Here is a 20,434-nt window from a genome sequence, read left to right as displayed (position 1 = left end):
CTTGCGCGTACTGCGCATGTGTGGGGACACGCTCAGAGAGTTCCCAATGTATAGATTGATACTGTGAGGTCTGAGTGTTTTTTCAAATGTTAAGAGTCTTCTCTGACAAGAAGGTTATGTTGTTGGCTTGATTTGTTTGTCTGTTGGTTTGTTTGTTGGTCTCTTTTAGCAGGATTACAGAAAAAACCCTCAATCTCATTAACATTGCAGTCAGGGCATTTGTGCTACATTCATGTAAAAATCACAAAAAAAATTCACACTGCATTAGCATTGTGAAATAGGGCATGGCTTGGTGGAGGTCTGTGCTCTCAGAGTTGTCCTTCTAGTTTCCTGTGTTTTCATCCCATTTTAAATGTAGGACATCTCTGCACACAGTTTATCCAACGGAGCCACCTAAACAAGCCAACATTATTAAAAGTACTTTTTCTAATCAACATCATTATCAACATTGTGTCCCTACCCTAAATGTTACCAGTCTGCTTGTTTATGTGTGTTACACATCCGTGTTTGGTTAACAATAACAGGCATGTGTGAGTTTCTCACACCTCAGTGTTCTGCATTTCTTTAGTTTCCGTTCTACAGCAGCCTGACCACCGACAAAAAAGCAACCAAGCAAAGCAGATTCTTTTTTTATGTGTGTGTATCTGAGATCTCTGTCCAGAAGAGAGCAGTCCCAGGAACAGCTAACGTTAAAATACTCTCAGGTCTCTAAGAGAGGACCAGAGCTTTGAGGAATATATATATACACATGTATCTGCACTGTATATTAGTATCTTGCTATTTCTCTCTCTGGGACAAGTCTGTGTGTGTTATCTACATGTCACACTATCTGCCCTCCCCTCAGTGTTCTGCATTTCTCTACAGTTTCCATTCACACTCTGCAGCAGCCTGAGTGACCACAGACAGAAAAGCAACCGAGCAAAGCAGATTCTTTTATTTCACACCCTTCACCCTTCTAATATTAATCTTCTGCCTTTTTATTTTGTTCACAGGTTCAATACATTGCTGTTCCTTCACTCCACCCTCTGTATGATGTCCTGCCTCAGTGCACCTAGAGATTAACTGCAGAGCAGAGATCATGTGTTCAGCTGTGACTGTTCCTTAGCATTATAAATTCTCATGTAAAACTGAATGATATGCATATTTCTCCATTCCTCTGTTCACTTTAGCATAAACCAGAAATAACATTAATACTTGATTTATATATCCATTTTTAAAAACAGACATAGGAAGTCCCCAACAAAGAAGTACAAATATAGACCATTTCACAGATATAAACATAAACATCCTGAATCGCCCCAAGTTGATTACCTGTTGCAGTGACATCAGCTGACAGGAAGTTAACAAGGGGCCAGTCTGTTGCCTAGCAATGGAATTCCATTGAAAAGGTCTTTAAGAAAAAATTCTGTGTAGTGCAATAAGTCTTAGGCTCAGTTCTAGTTAAGATAAAACTGCAGTAAAACAGTCTAAAGTTGGTCCACGCTCCCCGACCCAAAAACAAGTTGGTACTATCAGATTATCTTTGTCTAACACTGACTTAAAGTGGGACGGCATGAGAGCAGAAGTAGTTTTGGGAAATGTAGCTTCACACACTGAAGAGCCTTCACTACATGTAAGTCTGTCTCCTGATGTAGTTCTGAGTCTGATTGTGCTTCCTGGTGTTCTCTGTGTTACAGTGATACAGGGTCAGGATGACTGGGGAGTGACTTACACCTCTACTCAGATCTGTGCTGTTAAAAGGATCAACCAGCTTGGTCTCACAGAATTCCGTGAAATGATCACGAATTGTTAACAGTGCATTACGTGGTGGTGGCACGGAATATGTGAAAATTCCGTGTGGCCACCACGGAAAACAATGCCAATGTAAAGTCAATGAGAAGATGACGTAGCATTAAGAGTGACTACGGTAGCGAGTAGTATGAAAGGCTGAAAATCTGTGTAAGGAGGTTGGTTGGGGTGGTGGATGGGTCAAACAACACAGGACTTTCACCCAGGAGACCGGGGATCGTGTCCTGCGTGTCACGTTTCCTAAACCCAACTGTCGCTTTCTTCTTTTCCTAAACCCAACCGTCCCGTTGTTGTCCCGCGTGTCATGGAAATGTAAGCCCACCAACGACCTTTTCCTTAACTTAAGGGGCCGTGTTCATTTCACGGATTGTTTCCGTGGGCCCATCACAGAATTTTGGGCGATCGTGTTCATGTCATGGAATTCTTCCCTTGGCCCATCACGGAATTTTCGGCGATTCCGTGAAACTGCCACAGGAGATTTTGAGTTAAGGGGCCGTGTTCATTTCATGGAATTCTGTGAGATCAGGTTGGATCAACAGTGGAAATATACTGCAGCTACACATACCCATACAATGGAAAGACAGTGTTACTACAGTTGAGAGAACATTATGGTTTACTAAAATGAATAATTATGAACCTGTAGATCTGACAACCCAATATTCAGGTCGTGTGCAGCACAGTTATAACATATATATATATATATATATATATATATATATATATATATATATACACACACACACACATGTATCTGCACTGTATGTTAGTATCTTGCTATTTTATATTTTTATATATTTCTCTCTCTGGGACTAATCTGTGTGTGTTATCTACATGTCACACTATCTGCCCTCCCCTCAGTGTTCTGCATTTCTCTACAGTTTCCATTCACACTCTGCAGCAGCCTGAGTGACCACAGACAGAAAAGCAACCGAGCAAAGCAGATTCTTTTATTTCACACCCTTCACCCTTCTAATATTAATCTTCTGCTTTTTTATTTTGTTCACAGGTTCAATACATTGCTGTTCCTTCACTCCACCCTCTGTATGATGTCCTGCCTCAGTGCACCTAGAGATTAACTGCAGAGCAGAGATCATGTGTTCAGCTGTGACTGTTCCTTAGCATTATAAATTCTCATATAAAACTGAATGATATGCATATTTCTCCATTCCTCTGTTGACTTTAGCATAAACCAGAATTAACATTATTACTTGATTCATATATCCATTTTTAAAAACAGACATAGGAAGTTTCCAAAAAATAACTACAAATATAGACCATTTCACAGATATAAACATAAACATCCTGAATCGCCCCAAGTTGATTACCTGTTGCAGTGACATCAGCTGACAGGAAGTTAGCAAGGGGCCAGTCTGTTGCCTAGCAATGGAATTCCATTGAAAAGGTCTATAAGAAAACAATCTGTGTGATACAGAATAAGTCTTAAGCTCAGTTCTAGTTAAGATAAAACTGTAGTAAAACAGTCTAAAGTTGGTCCACGCTCCCCGACCCAAAAACAAGTTGGTACTATCAGATTATCTTTGTCTAACACTGACTTAAAGTGGGACGGCATGAGAGCAGAAGTAGTTTTGGGAAATGTAGCTTCACACACTGAAGCACCTTCACTACATGTAAGTCTGTCTCCTGATGTAGTTCTGAGTCTGATTGTGCTTCCTGATGTTCTCTGTGTTACAGTGATACAGGGTCAGGATGGCTGGGGGGTAACTTACACCTCTACTCAGATCTGTGCCTTACAAGGATCAACAGTGGAAATGCCGTGCACCTACAGATACCCATCCACAATGAGTCATCAAACTACTGAGCTGGTAAAAAGATTATGGTTTACTAAAGGGAGTAATAAAGCACCTGTGGATCTGAAAACAGATTCAGACTACACAGGTCGTGTGGAGTATTTCTTTGATAACAACGGCTGCACTCTGAGAATCTCAGACCTGAGAGAGAGAGACTCTGCTGAGTACAAGTTCAGGTTCATAACAAACCATGATGGTTTCACTGGTTCACCTGGAGTCACTTTGTCTGTTACAGGTAATATTTTCATTGGAATATTTTGTCCAGTTGTTTTTTCTTATGAATCTTTTGTCTGTCTGTTTGTATGCATGTACTGAAATGGTTTAGTTTGAAATGACATTTCTAATCTATCTTGACATTTCCAGACCTCCAGGTGCAGGTGACAAGATCATGGACCCAGGGAGAGCTGAGGTGTCACAGCAGCTGTAATGTACCTGATAATCCTTCATATGTCTGGTTCAATAATGGACAGAAAATGGATGGAGAAACATCTTCTTCTCTCAGAGTCTCTGTTGATGATAACAACAGCTATTCCTGTGCTGTTACAGGATATGAAGATTACCGCTCTCCTCCAGTGTGTGAGTTTACTCCAGTGTCACTAATAAAAGAGCAAACTTAGAAAACTATAGATTTCAATGTGAGAAACTCAAGACATTGAGTCATCAACTCATTCAATTTTTGTATTAACAAGAACCTGATTTCAACGTGTACATTTTCTCCTCACCGGATGACTCACTGTATTATTCATGATATGATATTCTGTATAGTGACAGTTGAGAATGAGCTGGGGAGGAGGACATCTAGATCCATCTCTATTGATGTGAAATGTGAGTATAACTCCTAATTTAAAAAGCCACATTCAGCTGATGACTGCCCTTTAAGGCTTGCTTTGCTGACCACATCTGCTGTTTCTGTAGTTATAGTCTTGGTTGGCAGCAGGATTAACCCTGTGGTTTAGGGCTGTCAAAATATTCATCATCCAGTCACAAACCCATGTTTTATTATCATATTCATAGTTATATGTATGTGTTATTTGTTTCTGTATTCATTGTTTGTTTTTAATGTTTAACATGTTCATGTATACACCAACAACCAAGGCAAATTCCTTGTAAGTACTACTTACTTGGAAATGAATTATTTTCTGATTTTGATATTTTAAAGTCAATTTATTTTAATACATCTCTTTCAAAGCTTCCCTCTGGTGAGATAGTGGAGGGAGTTCAGTCAATCTGACCTGTAGCTGGTAAATCCAAAATCTTCCTTGCAAAATTAATCTGTAAAGAGTTCACATTTCAGATGAAGTCTGCAATCTGGTCAGAAAATAGGTTCTTAGAGGACATGAGGATAACTCATTCACAGTGTGTTTACTCTGTGTCTCTAAAAGTGTCCAACATTTGCTCTAGGTAAATTTACAGCATATCACAGATTACACATTAAAATGAAGGTCGAAATAAACATAAGAATGAGATTGTAGTAATAAAGCCACTTAGAGAGGCTGAGGTCAAAGCCACTAGACCATCACCTGATGTTCCTCCGTACTCTGCCCACTGACGTTGTGAGATTATGGTTTGGCTCCCAGGTTCAGGAGTCAATAGGTGGAGATGGACATCACAGCTGTAAAATTAGAGTTCATGTTTCAAAATTCAACGGACGATGAGAGAAACAGGCTCCACTAACCCACCTTACTGTATGTCTAATGTGTATTTCTATAATTATCAGCTATCCAACCTGTATTAGAAATTTAAATGTTCATATTGTGTTAACAAAACACAGATGTTTTTCTCTTCCAGATGGTCCAAAGCTTCCCTCTGTGTCAGTGAGTCCCTCTGCTGAGATAGTGGAGGGCAGTTCAGTGACTCTGACCTGTAGCAGTGATGCTAACCCAGCAGCTAAATACACCTGGTACAAGGAGAATGTATACTTCAGACCTCCCCGTGAAGGACCACAGCTTGTCTTCAGCTCCATCCAGTCCTCTGACTCTGGACAGTATTACTGTACAGCTGAGAACGAGCTGGGGACGAAGACGTCTCAATACAAATCTATTGATGTGAAATGTGAGTGAAACGGCTCATTTAATAACAGCAAATTGATTGACACACACACAGACACACACACACACACACACACACACACACACACACACACACACACACACACACACACACACACACACACACACACACACACACACTATTACAACACAATTTATGATTAAAGTTAATTTGTTTTCATATTATCTTCTCCAGATGCTCCAAAGGTTGTTCTCCTGTCTCTGACTCCCACTGGGGATATCAGAGAGAACAGTAGAGTGACTCTGACCTGTAGCAGTGATGCTAACCCAGCAGCTACTTATACCTGGTACAAGAATGGTAAACCTCTCAATAAAAATACTCAGATTGTATTCAGCTCCATCCAGTCCTCTGACTCTGGACAGTATTACTGTGAAGCTGAGAACAAGTTGGGGAGGAGGACATCTAGATCCATCTTTATTAATGTGAAATGTGAGTAAAACAGCTCTATTTTAAAAAGCAACATACAGCTAGTGACTGTCTGAATTTGTAGGAGTACTTTGCTGATCATTCCTGCTTTTTTCAGCTCAGTCTGCTTCACATTGACAGCTGTAGGTCACTGAACAGCAGTAGATGAGGAAAAGGTCGTTTTTAGTTGCTGTTGGCATCAGTTTGACTTCTCAGAACAAAACTACTCTATGATTTGTCATCATTTTAATGTTTTCACACATCTCCCCACACCCTTTTACCAGAACATTTAATTGGTGTGTATCATTGTACAGTAGTAGTGCAGTTTTTATTACCTGTATAACTGGAGATGTTAGCGATTCATCTGAAGGATTCAGTCATGTAACAGTTAATCTGTCTGTCTATTAAGAGTTCACAAATAGGAACCAAACTTTGCCACATCATTCTGTTAGTTAACAGACTGTGTGAGGTGTTGCTTCTCTGTATGGTTAACAGTAATCTGCCTTTAGTGATCTAAATATAACACACAGTAGCAACCAAATGTCAGTTTTTTTTCGATTGCTAAACGACAGTGGGCACAACTGAAGCCCCATGGACAAAACTCAAACTACAGTCTGCACTACCAACAGTCACCTGAACTAAACAGTTCACATCACCTGCAAAACTCATTCCAAGCCACACAACTCTTAACACACGTCTCAACACAGGCTCAGTGCAGCCAAACACTATGAACAATCCTCACTGAGATAACACACACCGTCACTCAGAACACACTGAGAGTAAAAACACTAGCATCAAACACCAATACAGAAATTACAAACTTTCTCATCTTTACAGTTTGAACAATTTGAGTGACTTCACACTACTCAATAGTTTCTTTAAAGAAAAGATATAGATTTTATAATGTACCAATGTTACGTAAGGTAAACAAGAAGGAATGAAAAGCAGCAGTTTGCTTCAATATAGTATTTTGTCTCTGGTAATTTATGGAATTACAGTAATGGAAAAAAAAACTAAAGGTACATAACAGTAACAAAGAATAGTGTGACTAATCCTGCCTCTCTCCAGCATCATGCAGCAAGTTCTCCTCATCACATTGGATGTCTGCATCATCTCACTTTTTTTATAGCTGTATAGCTGTATATGTAACCTCAGACATCTTACCTGGACATAATGGTATCTTTGCTCTTTTACCTGTTTCTTTCAAACGGTACAGTGTATAATTGTTTCCTTCTTATTTGGTGTTTGTATACAAAAAAAGGCTTTCTGAGCTTTCTTTATATAAATACCGTATATGTTCACTAACTAGTCTAAAACAAGACACCTGCTTAGGCTTTCAGCTAAAGTTGCGATCAGCAGTGTGTGATAGGCACCAGACTGAAATCTGTTCTGTTTTGAATGTGTGGTTAACAGTTTTGACAGCAGTGTGTTAGCATTTGAACAAAGTGCTGTAAATCCACAGTGTTGTGCACATTGTGGTTAAAGCCATGGGATAAGTGGTTCAAGCAATGAAAAACGAACTAGAGATTGGTCCACATGAACTGCTGCTCTGCAGACTGTAGTTAAGAGTTTTGCACATGTGGCTTCAGTTGGGCCCACTGACGTTTAGCAATCGGAAAAAAAACTGTAATGTGTCTTTACTCATTTTGTCCTCCAGATGGTCCAAAGCTTCCCTCTGTGTCAGTGAGTCCCTCTGCTGAGATAGTGGAGGGCAGTTCAGTGACTCTGACCTGTAGCAGTGATGCTAACCCAGCAGCTACTTATACCTGGTTGAAGAGCAATGTAAAGCTCAGACCTCCCATTGAAGAACAACAGCTGGTCCTCACGTCCATCCAGTCCTCTCACTCTGGACAATATACATGTAGAGCTAGGAACAGCCTGGGCTCTAACACATCCAAACCCATTTCTATTAAAGTGAAATGTGAGTGAAACAACTTTATTTAAATAACGGTAAACAGTTTCTTCCAGATGTTCAAAAGCTAGGCAATCAGTTTCAAACATATTTTTAGGATATTTCATGTTTTAGCACATTCAAATGTAAGATACTCATTGGTTGTTACCCCCTCCCCACACACAACACACACAAACATGTTGCAGCAACTCCAGTCTGGTTGAGGAAAAAGAGAAAAAAATTATATAAAATCACATCTCTGTTTACTCCACTGTGTCTCAAACCAAGAGTCAAACCTTCAAAATAACACAGCGTATAGAATGTAGAAACAGCAACGTCAGCTGCTCAGTCCACCACTTTGGTCCTAATGAAAATAGCTTCAAAAGTGATTCATCTGTTGTCATGACATTTTTAAAAAGCCTTACAGATCTAGAGGGCTGTTATATTCTGTCACTTGTTCAACATCTGTTAGAACTAATGACCACTTATTGCCTACCTATGTTTTCTCCTCCAGATGCTCCAAATCTTCCCTCTACGTCAGTGAGTCCCTCTGGAGAAATCAAGGAGGGCAGTTCAGTGACTCTGACCTGTCAAAGCAATGCTTATCCAGCAGCTAAATACACCTGGTACAAGAAGAATGGAAATCCAGAACTTCAACCTCTCAGTGAAAATAAACAGCTTGTCTTCAGCTCCATCCAGTCCTCTAACTCTGGAGAGTATTACTGTACAGCTGAGAATGAGCTGGGGAGGAGGACATCTAGATCCATCTCTATTGATGTGAAATGTGAGTGAAACTGTTTATTTAAATTGAATGAGCTTAAATCTGTCCAGTCTTTACAGGAAAATATTTGTACTGATCATAACTACTATCTTCAGCTCTAGCTCTTGCTTCCCATTCACAGTCTTCTGATATTCACTGAGCAGCTCCAGGAGATTTTACGGGTTTTGTGCCGTTTTAAGACTCAAACATCACACATCAATGTAGTCAGACCACCTTCAAAGTCTAAAATGCTGATAGACACAGCTACACAGAGTTAGTAATTTAAATACCATGTGTTCTTCTGTAGTGAGTCACCTTTAACCTAGAGTAATCTCTGTTAACACATCTCCTCCAGATGGTCCAAAGCTTCCCTCTGTGTCAGTGAGTCCCTCTGCTGAGATAGTGGAGGGCAGTTCAGTGACTCTGACCTGTAGCAGTGATGCTAACCCAGCAGCTAACTACACCTGGTACAAGGAGAATGAAGACTCACCAAAAGCATCAGGACAGATCTTCACCATCACTGACTTCAGAGCTGAACACAGTGGGAATTATTACTGTGAAGCCCAGAACAGAAGAGGACGTCAGAACTCCACCTTACATCTGACTGTTGTGGCAGGTAATCATACTCCCACATGATCTTAACCTTCCAGTTCTTTATCTATGCATCTAATGACAAACATATGTCAACATGAATACATTTGCAAATTAATTGTTTGCACAAAACAATAGTTACTAATCCAGAGGTTTGACATTTATAAAAACTCACATTAACACACATTGTTGGAAAGATCATTTTTACATTATAGAACGTTAAACAAAAACCAGCAAAACTACAGTACACATGAGTCATTATGTGGAATGCATCTGTCTGAGGATCTATGATCTTATGTCTAATTATCAGTTGCTAAAGGACCCAAACAACTTGTAATTCCATAATGAATCGTCTGGTTTCATCACTGTTTCCCAGGTTCTATGAAATCAGTAGCTGCTGGATCCATCACTGCTATTTTCCTGGCTATCATATTCCTCTGTGCCTTCCTATTTATTAGGTGAGCAGTTCAGTTTTACTGTGATTACATTCAGTGATGCATCCTAAATTCATTTAGTCGTTTAGAGATGTATTTTGATGATTAATTTGATTGTTCATTCATTCTCCTTTCCAGAAGAAAGAGATCCTCGAAACGAACCACCGAGCCTGGAGAGAGACCAGACAACCAAGCTCAGGTCAGAAGAAGAGTTCAGTCAGAGTCCTCTCTCACCTGGAGACATTTGAATAATGCTTCATGTCCTCTGCTAAATTATAAGGTGCTGAGACAGGGACACTGTATAAAATAATATAAACCTCTCCATCTACACAGACATGATAGGGTTTGTAAATAAAGAGGATTTAGACAATCCTTGAATTGTATTTCCCTCTGCTGGTGATCAGTAGGCATTACACCGACAAAAACAGAAGTGACCTCAAACCTGTGGTTCACTTTTTGGCTTTGAAAACGAGACTTGATCCCACAACAGAGAACATGAAATAAATGTTGGAACCAGGAATTTTGAGCACCTGGTGAAGTATTTGTAAATTCACTGGAATTGCAGAACAAGCCCCTCACCTTTGACCCTGCAGATGATTTACAATATGAGGATTTTGTTTTACAGGCCAATACAAATCATACTTAAAGGTCCCATATTTAGTCATGTCTTTGTTATTATAAAGCAGGTCGAGGTGCTATATAAATACTGTAAATGTATCAAAATGCACAATCCACAGAGAAACACACACACAGTCCTTATTCAGAAACTGTGCATTTAAAGGAGCCGTCAGGACTCCAGTACGGTTCTGATGTCACAGCTATTCTATTTGTGTTTGGTAGATTATTTCTCTTTGGTAATAATGCTTTTTGGCAATAAATCTTATACCGTTGGAAAGCCTGTTTAGTTCCCTTTCAAATGGTGCCCCATTTGTAAGGAACATGCATTTGTGGGATGAGCAGCGCTGAGTATGTGAAAAATTTGCCAAATCTTCTTTAGATGTATTGCCAAAAAGCATTGTTACCACAGAAAAATAATCTACCAAACACAAATTTCCTTACTTTTTGTGCTAAGTTTATATATGCAGTAGGTAAAAAGTGCAGCTACAGTGCCATTACAGTAATTTTATGGCTGCAATGATGGTGCAGAGACACAGAGAGAGCAGATCAGAGCAGACAAGGCTTTTTCAGGAGGAGCTTAAAGAGACAGGCGCTAAAATGGAGCGTTTCAGACGGAGGGTGAATACAGGTATATTCAGACAGACAGTATGAGGAAAATAAGGTGTCTTTTTAGAATTAAATATAATGTAAACATGTTCTAGAAGAAACCCAAAATACAAGTATGAACCTAAAAAAAGACCTTTAAACACTTACCTATGTAGCTGAGGACTCTTGTCTATGTTACCTTCAGGGTTCAGTGTATGACAGCCCTTCAGCTCCAGTCCAGAGAACTCCAGCAGAGCAGCAGGACGACCTTTGCTATGCCAGCGTGAGCTTCTCTAAAAACCAGGAAGATGTTCTCTACTCCAACATCAGGCTAGTTCAGCCCCACAGACACAAGGAGGAAGAGGAGGACGAGGATGTGGAGTACACTGCTGTCAACTTTAAGAGTTCCAGTGCTACCACAGAGTGAGTCCATCAGAAAATGTTTTTATATTTTTTTTTTATATTGTGGGTTTTTCATTCTCTAAGTGTGTTTTTTCATTCACAGATCAGGAAATCAAAAGGCTGTGGAGGATTTATCTGAACTGTACAGCACAGTCAGCAAACACCCAAGAGTTTGAACACAACACAAATCTGTGGTCTCTTTAAAGGGCCGGGTTGGTAATGTTGAAAAACTAGCAAGATTTGAAGGAAGCATCTCCTCGGTGCTCCGTCTAACCCCTCCCCCTGCCCTCTGGGCTCCCCCCCCCACACAGACATGCACCCCCGCCTCACTACTTTAGACAGTGTTCAAGCAGGTTAAACACACATTTCTGAGTATTAGGATTAAGTTGATATACTATATTTATATATATATTATATTTTATGCATTTTTATGACAGGCAGCGATGGTCATTTCTCTAGTGTCATCAGTTAACGGCTGGTAAGTTTGTAATTTATAAAAATACCAATACAGAATTTGCTTAAAAATGCAATAATTTACTGCTAGTGTTAGCGAATCATCTTGTCAAGTACATTTCTCCGTATATATTTCTTTATCACAAGTTTTCTACTCAATGCAGAAAAAGTCTTTAGTCAGCTATTTATTTCAGCTGGACTTGTAGGCCTGTATATTGTTAGGTAGTTTCATTTATAATAAACATTGTATTTTTTAAACTACATGTATTTTGTCTGCAAAAATCTTAATTTATAAAGTAGTAGTCTATATCCTTGGAATTCTAAACTCCGGTGGATTTGTGAGGACTATGGTTAACTGCTCCTCAGATCTCTGCAGGGTAAATCCAGACAGCTAGCTAGACTATCTGTCCAATCTGAGTTTTCTGTTGCACGACTAAAACAACCTTTCAACGTACACGTTCCACCAAAACAAGTTCCTTCCTGAGTCTATTTGGCAGTAGCACTCGGGCTCTGTCTGGCGCTTAGCACCGCAAAGATAATCGTGATTGGTTTAAAGAAATGCCAATAAACCAGAGCACGTTTTTCTCCCATCCCATAATGCTGTGTGGACTAGCCAGACCCTCCTCCACAGTGCTGTAGAGGAAGGTCTGGCAAAGCGAGACTAAGACAGAACTGACTATAGTGAAGGGTTATAATTTGTTGTTAATTTATGAGTTCATAAAGAGAATTTATATTTAACTTGATTAGTTACATCTTTCTTCATATAAACCACTGATGTGTCTTTACCTTTAGTACATTTTAATATGAAATCTAACTGTATCCAAATTCCGTTCATGAGGCTTTTGTCTCGAATTTTGTCGTCTCTCCCCATCAGTTAGGCCTCTTTCACACTGGCTGCGTGGCGTGAGCGTGTCAGCTGCGTGGCGTGTCCGTGTTTATTTCGGCTCCCATGTTAACAGGTTAGAGCTTTCACACTGCCTGTGTGACACGCACGTCTCAGGCATGCATGCAAGCGTGTTGGAAGTGTTTCCAGGCAAAATAGAATACGAAAATACGTTTATATGTCATTTTGACACGAATACATTTAATAAATTACATTTTGATGTTTGAAAGTCTCTAGGTTTTGACATAAATGCAGATATAAATGTAATTTAAAAAAATAATTTTCAAATATTGCACCTGTCAATACAGAACGAAATATTCTGTAGCCTATTTTGCCGTCAATACTGCCGACGTTGTCTTTGCTGTAATCAAATCAGTATATATTTAAGTTTAACATGAAGTATACTACTGCTTGAGTGCATTTTATCAATGGGAAACATACATGTGTACAGACAATGCTAGCAGCAGCGCTGCATCAGACACGTTTCTGGTGTGCAAAGACATAGAAAACGCCACGCAGCCGCCACGCAACAGAAACGCCACGCTCACGCCACACAGGCAGTGTGAAAGAGGCCTTAGACTCTTGTCCTGAGTATGAGGACATCTCAGAGACTGCAGCACAGACAGAAGACCCAGAGGAGCAGGAAGACCTGGTGTGAAGGTCAGACAGCTTTGAGTCTGCTGTATGGAGGGAAAAACCTCAAAACTCTTTCTGAGGAATAATTCACCAAATTTGGTTTTCTTAAGATGCAGTCAAACCAGAGGGAGACTCACCTGGATGGTAACAAAAAGGACAACATTAAAGTGGATACATTTACCTCAACTCCAAAAGTTAGCATTGTCAGTTTTCAGAAGCAGCAGCAGGTAGCAGATGATTTGAGTGGAATGCAGCTTTATTTGTATCTGTGCAGCTACATTACATAAGTTCAGGATTTAACTTGCAATGCAAAATGTTATTTGAATGTAATAAATTGCTTTTAAGAAATATTAATCACCCTGTCACATGACACCTGTCCTGCCAGAGAAAGCCAGTAAAGTCCAAATATTTCACAGCATGTACAGTATATATTATATAGTAGCCTATATTTCAACACTTAAAAATTGTCCTCTTGGACAATTTAGAAATCTTTTTCTAAACCTGCAAACTTCTACTTGTAACTGCTTTACATAATTGCATTTTCTTTTGCATCCCTATTATCCTAATGTATTAATCAAATATTTTTCCAATTCTGAATGTTTTATTGTCTTTCTATATTTCTTATGATTGTACTTTCTGTGTTGTTGTTCTGTGTTTGTCTTTGTAATCTGACTCGATGACATTGATAATGAGGGTCGCCCCTCAATGATCTCCCGAAGATAAATAAAGGTTGAATGAAAAAAAAAAAACATAAGCCCAGCTCTGTCACACTTTGCTAGTTGAAACATGTTCTATGTATTTCAGTGGCTGACTCAAATCAACCTGCAGCTTGCACAGCAACTGTGTAGTTTGAACATCATGTCAGTTCCCCTCTCACTGCTGCAGAGGGCGGCGGTGTGCAAACAGTTTGGGATTTCAGCTTCAAGCAAACTCTTTATTTTTCAGAATAAAGTTGTTTTATTAATCAGCAATGAACACAAATAATAATAAAATATGTTTAATTGCTCTGACTTATTTCTCACTTGCTCACTATTTGTCCATCTGTATAACTTGTCACCATGTAATCAACTTTTACTCTGGTGGTAATGAACAACCTAAAACAACAACTGCTTCCTGAAATAAAGCTGACTCACCAGTTTGCTTTGATGAGACAAGAATTGAAAAGAACACAAAAACCAAATTCACAAAAATGTAAGATTTACTGCGTAACTTTTTGATAATAATGAACATCCGTTACGTTCAAGACATTAACAAATGAGTTGCTACAAAGCTCATTAAGACTATCAGCTCCACACAACTCTCTCTGTATTTCTCAGTATGGCTACGTTCAGAAGATAAGATAATGACCTCTTCTGAAGAGTCCATCATGTTTTTTAATTCTCCGTGTCCTCCTTGGCTACTAGCTACTGTGTGGAGGAGGGGTGGGGGTGGTGCGTGATAGAGCTGGGCAATATATCAATATTATATCGATATCGTGATATGAGACTAGATATCGTCTTAGATTTTGGATATCGTTATATCGTAATATGGCATAAGTGTTGTCTTACCTTGCCTGGTTTTAAAGGCTGCATTACAGTAAAGTGATGTCATTTTCTGAACTTGCCAGACTGTTGTAACTGTTTTATTATTTGCCTTTACCCACTTAGTCATTATATCCACAAAACTGATGATTATTTATCAAAAATCTCATTGTGTTAATAGTTTGTGAAAGCACCAATAGTCAACATTACAATATCGTTGAGGTATCGATATCGAGGTATTTGGTCAAAAATATCCTGATATTTGATTTGATCACCCTGCCCTAGTGCGCGATCACCGAAGGCTTGTATCATGTGGGCGCGCCGACAATGTTGTTGTCATTACTTAGAATTCCTCATGGAGGTGGCAGAACCACGCACTATAGCTTTAAACTTTATCAGCCGACTAAATCTCTTTCTTATTCTTCCACTGCAGCGCCACACTTTAAGGAAAGAGCTAATTTCATTCTATGAAGAGTGTAGCTTTGGAAGATTTCTACTTGATCTTTCTAACTTGAACTGCTAAAGTCTCATATTACTTTCATATAAACACAATACGGGGACTGGTCATTTTGTGCCCATCATTTACATTGAAAGTATGAACAGATGGAATAAAATGCAAGAAGCAAAGCCTGTCTCAGTGTAGAACCTGACTATTGTTTGAAGACAGACTTTTTTGTGAACTTATCCTTTAATAATTCAAGTAGTGTCTATCCAACCAGGCTCCAGGCACAGGGTTAACCAGTTAAACTAAAGAGCATTAATATTATCAGGCGCTTCTGGTGATCAAGGGTATTACAACAACAAAAACAGAGCGCTATCAAGCCTCTGGATCACAATTATTTAGCAAATTAGATTCTCCACTTTTTATCCTGCAGATATTTCACTGAGTGAGGCCTGAGGCATGGTAGAAAGAAAACGAGTGATCAAACGTGCTTTTCTTCTGAAATTTTAGGGTTCTTTTGATTGGATGGAGAGTAGTCTCGCATTGCCAGACATTACTCCACAGCACTGTGGATACATACATTTCAGGATAGGAGAAAAAAACGCTGTGGGTTGTTAGGATTTCTTTACTACAAACACAATCATTTTGGGCGACGCTAAGCTCCGGATGCAGCGACGGCAGCTTTGCAAAATTGTCTTGAAAAGGAAAAGCAACATGGAATATTAAATGAAGTTAACTGTTCACACAATACAGTAAGGTGAGCTTTTTAAATTAGCTGGATACATGGTTACACGTTATTTGCTCATACCAGTGTATCGCCGTGTGTACTTCATCCACAGTAATCCCACCAATCGGTCCCAAAACGTCCCAGTTAGAGAGGAAATACAGCAAATAATATCCAACTTGTAATTTAGGAGCTGCTTCCTTTACTTTCATGCTGGTTCTAAAGAAAACAGAAAAAATTAAAGCTGCAAGCAGCGTTGGACGGGCCCTCGCGCCTCTGCGTGCGTCGGGGTTACTGGCAGACGCCGCTCCATGCGATCGTGCATTTGCACGGCACTCAGACACATCAGCATACAGACATCAGCTGTGAAAAGGGGCGTGACCAAAGCATAGGGGTCGGGGCAAACCATCACCAATTAAAAAGGAAGTCTCTGCTGAGTACATTGATACCTCACACAAGACTCTACCTTGAGTGGGTCACCAGTTATGAAAGGGGTGTGGCTTAATCATAGGGGGCGGGCCAAACCATGACCAATGAATAAGGAAGTCTCTGCTGAGTTCAATGACACATCACACAAGACTCTACCTTAAACGGTTCAAATGTTATGAAAGGGGGCGTGGCTTAAGCATAGGGGGCGGGCCAAACCATCACCAATCAAAAACAAACTCTCTGCAGAGTTCAATGATACCTCACACAAGACTCTACCTTAAACGGTTCAAATGTTATAGAAGGGGGCGTGGCCTGAGTAAGTGGGCGTGGTTAAAGTATAGGGGACGGCTCAGTATCACATGTAGACCACATATTAAAAGTTTCATGTAAATCGGATGATGTTTGTCATATAAGGCTGATTTCCTGTTGCCAGCGGGGGGCGCTATGACCAAAAGTCAATATTGGCCTGTATATGTGCTCAGGCCTGGACTCTTGTTGATTGTGGGAAATTTCAAGCAGATATGATGCTGTACACTGTAGTTACAGCCACTTTTTCGTTCATCGCTAAACACTCAAAATGGCCGCCACGCCACGCCCACACCATTTGACAAAAAGTTTTTCTATTAATAACTTTTCATCTTTAAGGTGTTGAGATGGTACAGACCAAATTTGAAGTCCATCGGATGAAATCTCTAGGAGGAGTTCGTTAAAGTATAGCAACTTGACTTTTAGGCCTACTTCCTGTTGCCACTAGGGGGCGCTATGACTTTGAGTCAATTTTGTCAGGTAAATGTCCTCAGAGTTAGAGTCTTATGAATAATGAAAAGTTTCGAGGCAATTGGACAATGTACACTCAAATTACACCCACTTCCTGTTTTGATGGCAAAACGCACAAAATGGCCACCCTGCAACGGCCACGCCCTATGATGAAATTTTTTTCTTTTAACAACTTTTCATCTTTAACGTCTTAAGATGGTACGGACCAAATTTGAAGTTGATCGGATGAAATCTCTAGGAGGAGTTTGTTAAAGTATGTCATGTGGAAATGGCCAAAATCGCACTAATTTCGAACTTTCAATTCAAAATGGCGGACTTCCTGTTGGGTTTAGGGTATGGCTCCAATTACGCTTTCTGTGCGTCGTGAGATGATAGATATGTGTACCAAGTTTCGTGAGTCTATGTTAAACGTACTGCAGGGGCTCAATTTTTTAAAATCTTGTAGGGGGCATTAGCGAGCCATTTTTGTGCGCTTATTCCTGAAACCCTTAAAATACGTAAATTTTCACCAGACTTGATGCGACCGCCAAATTTGGTGAGTTTTTGCATATGTTAAGCCCCTCAAAAAGCCAATTAATTTGCCGGGAAAATAATAATAATTCCTTCAGTTCCAATAGGGCCTTCGCCGCTGTCGGCGCTCGGGCCCTAATAATGTACTTTTCTTCTTTTGCTTTTTTGTTTTCTTAATTTAAATGTTCTAGTTTAACACATTAAATAAATAGAAATAAAAACTTTAGTCACTTTAACTAATGTAAAACAGTAAGAGGAGTTTATGCCACAAAGCAATTAATATTACAAAAGATTTTAAGTTAAATCAACTAGGCATTTAATGTATTAAACTTCAAATAACAACTCCAGTCCTTCAAGCATTTAAGTTAGATGCACTTAAGTTTTCATTACACGTTACTTAATGTTTTTAAAGATTTAAAAAAAGGAAGTATGTGTCAATTTCCTGCCTGGCCGGATAGGAGTGCTTGCATCAACAATGTCTTAATATACAGATAGGGCTGCAGTGTTAATTATCGATTATTCTGTGAATTATTGTCTTTATCAATCGATTAGTGGTGTGGTCTGTAAAATGTCGATCAGTGTCTTCCAAAGCCCAAGATAACATCCTCAAAGATATTCAGTTTACTGTAACAGAGGAGTGAAGACACTGGAAATTATTCACATTTAAGAAGCTGGAATCAGAGAATTTTTACTCAAACCAATTAATCAAATATCAAAATAGTTGACAACTAATCATCCTTTAGTCTATGGAGACAGAGAGTTGAACTACTACTCTGCCTGAGACAGGTTGTGACCTGCTGCTGTTATGTTGAACACTGACCTGAATGAGACCTCCAACACCACCGTCTCAACTTACACAGCATGAGTTCATGAGCTGGAAATTCTACCACAAGGCAGGCCTGTAGCCAATCTAGTGCAAGACAACACATTCTCACTCCCATCGTGTCAAATACGGCCGCTTGGTCAGGTGCTTTTGGTGTTGTTATTGACGCTAAAAGTGTCCTTTAACGTCCTATCTAAACACGCTTTATCTAAACGCCCTGGGTCAGGACTATTGTCGTCACTTTTGACGGGACAAGATCACGACAGTTGGGTTTAGGAAAAGATCGTAGGTGGGGTTATAAAATGAACATTTCAGTGACACACGGACATTAACCCTGGTCTCCGGGTTGAAAGTCCTGTGTTGTTTGACAACCAACCTCCCTACTCGGATTTCAGCCTTCCATACAACTCACTACCGTTGTCGCTCTTAATCCTACGTCACCTGCCGCTGAGCTGCACCTCTGCCCGGTGCGTTCCATACACACGCTGAGGGGTGCTTATTGTGTCGTATCTGACGCTGAGAGACACTGACCAAGCGTCAGTATTTTACGAGTTGGGAGTGAGAATGGGTTGTGGAATGGAGGGGGGGGGTCTTTATTTCAAAAAGTGGACCTCTTTGCAGTTTTTACCTCATTTTGTATTTAATCATGAGGTTCAAATACTTTATTTTGGTGACTTTGTATGCTCTAATTTGTGTAGCTTGTCTGCTGGTATCTTAGCGAGCACAAACGAGTGAGAACATTTGCTACCTCCTGACGACTATTATTATTATTACTGTTAGCTAGCATGTAGCAAGGGTTAACGGTAGCTAAATATAACAATCTTACCCTGTTTGGCAGTCTTTTTGAACATATGTTCAATATTCTGTGACAATGGTGCTGCTGCCTGCTTTCTCTTTCAGCTAGATGTCCATGGCCTCACAGACTTTGCTACAGTATGAGTGCATGAAGTTAGTTGCTTGGATTGTTGATACATTAGACGTTAGATTGTTACATGTTGCGTGCCAGTTAACACATTCACAGAAGGGGTGAGTTTAACAAGATTAGGGCTTTGGTTTGGTTTAGATAATTATTATTTGAGGGGGATTCAAATTATTGGCCGTCGTTATTTAAATTTATTTGTTTATTCCAAAAAAAGTATTTCACACAACAGCAACAATTTGAATTAAATTATGGACCTTTGCCCTGTCTACGGGCCTGCAAGGGCTAATAAGTGGGAACAGATGTGATGGTATAGGTAGGGACGGTCAGAGGATGGGGGGTGGCAGCAGCAGGGGTAACTGCAGGGCAGGGGGGAGTGGCAGGATCTGAAATGGGAGGGAAACATGGCAGGCAAGATAATGTGAGACTCTGAGCTGGCTGGCATTGTGACATTCAGTCTCTTTTATCATATAGTCTACGCTATATTAGAAAGTGCATGCACAGTCTGCAGATTTCAATTTGGGGATGTCATCCAGCTCTACATGCATGTTAATAACGTAAAGAGGAAGTAAGCCAGGGCAGCTTTTATCAGGCCAGAAGACACAAGCTCTCTTTCAAGACCACGTCCTCCTTTGTTGTAAGCAAATTTAGAAATCTGATAATGCACAGTACAGTATCTATCTACTGACATGTTTTAAGACAGAGAGAGATGAGCGGAGCAGCTATGAGTTTACCAGCAGCAGCGTGTGGGTTTGTTCTCTTCCTTCTGTCTGTACAAGGTACTGTACATCTACATTTATATTCTAAAGCAGTTAGGACACTTAAGTTTTAGGACTTTGTTGGAAGGTAGGTTAAAGCTACATGTATTGAGTAAATACCTATAATGTGAATACTATGTGATATTAACCTGTAATCCTGCAACACCAGACATTTGCTTGCTATACAACTGGAAAATTAAAATGGATC

General features: G+C 39.8%; 2 protein-coding genes across 6 annotated transcripts in view; both read left to right on the top strand.

Annotated features, from left to right (window-relative positions):
* LOC116039870 overlaps nucleotides 1–11,961 on the top strand; it is a 144,310-nt gene extending 132,349 nt beyond the window's left edge. Inside the window, exons 15-25 of the mRNA XM_035999945.1 lie at nucleotides 3,481–3,831; nucleotides 3,954–4,172; nucleotides 5,385–5,648; nucleotides 5,841–6,095; nucleotides 7,729–7,992; nucleotides 8,477–8,746; nucleotides 9,078–9,338; nucleotides 9,690–9,771; nucleotides 9,886–9,946; nucleotides 11,156–11,373; nucleotides 11,456–11,961. Of these exons, the coding sequence (XP_035855838.1) occupies nucleotides 3,481–3,831; nucleotides 3,954–4,172; nucleotides 5,385–5,648; nucleotides 5,841–6,095; nucleotides 7,729–7,992; nucleotides 8,477–8,746; nucleotides 9,078–9,338; nucleotides 9,690–9,771; nucleotides 9,886–9,946; nucleotides 11,156–11,373; nucleotides 11,456–11,528 (2,318 nt within the window). The 3' untranslated portion in view covers nucleotides 11,529–11,961. The remainder of the gene's footprint in view (nucleotides 1–3,480; nucleotides 3,832–3,953; nucleotides 4,173–5,384; nucleotides 5,649–5,840; nucleotides 6,096–7,728; nucleotides 7,993–8,476; nucleotides 8,747–9,077; nucleotides 9,339–9,689; nucleotides 9,772–9,885; nucleotides 9,947–11,155; nucleotides 11,374–11,455) is intronic.
* The window catches only part of LOC116042237 (B-cell receptor CD22-like), a 36,426-nt gene that overhangs the window by 1,283 nt on the left and 14,709 nt on the right, over nucleotides 1–20,434 (top strand). For 3 of the 5 annotated variants that reach the window (XM_031288340.2, XM_035999948.1, XM_031288338.2), the window contains exon 1: nucleotides 20,069–20,247. The exons of 1 other annotated variant lie outside the window; for it this stretch is intronic. In XM_031288340.2, coding sequence (XP_031144200.2) covers nucleotides 20,178–20,247 — 70 coding nt within the window. In that variant the 5' untranslated portion in view covers nucleotides 20,069–20,177. Of the gene's footprint in view, nucleotides 1–20,068; nucleotides 20,248–20,434 lie in introns of those variants that run through there. One more of the 5 variants, XM_031288339.2, reaches the window with a different exon arrangement.

The sequence above is a fragment of the Sander lucioperca genome, chromosome 4, assembly GCF_008315115.2.
Source record: "Sander lucioperca isolate FBNREF2018 chromosome 4, SLUC_FBN_1.2, whole genome shotgun sequence".
NCBI lineage: Eukaryota > Metazoa > Chordata > Actinopteri > Perciformes > Percidae > Sander > Sander lucioperca.
Note: the sequence above shows the minus strand (reverse complement) of the source record. Positions and strands in the feature narration are given on the sequence as shown.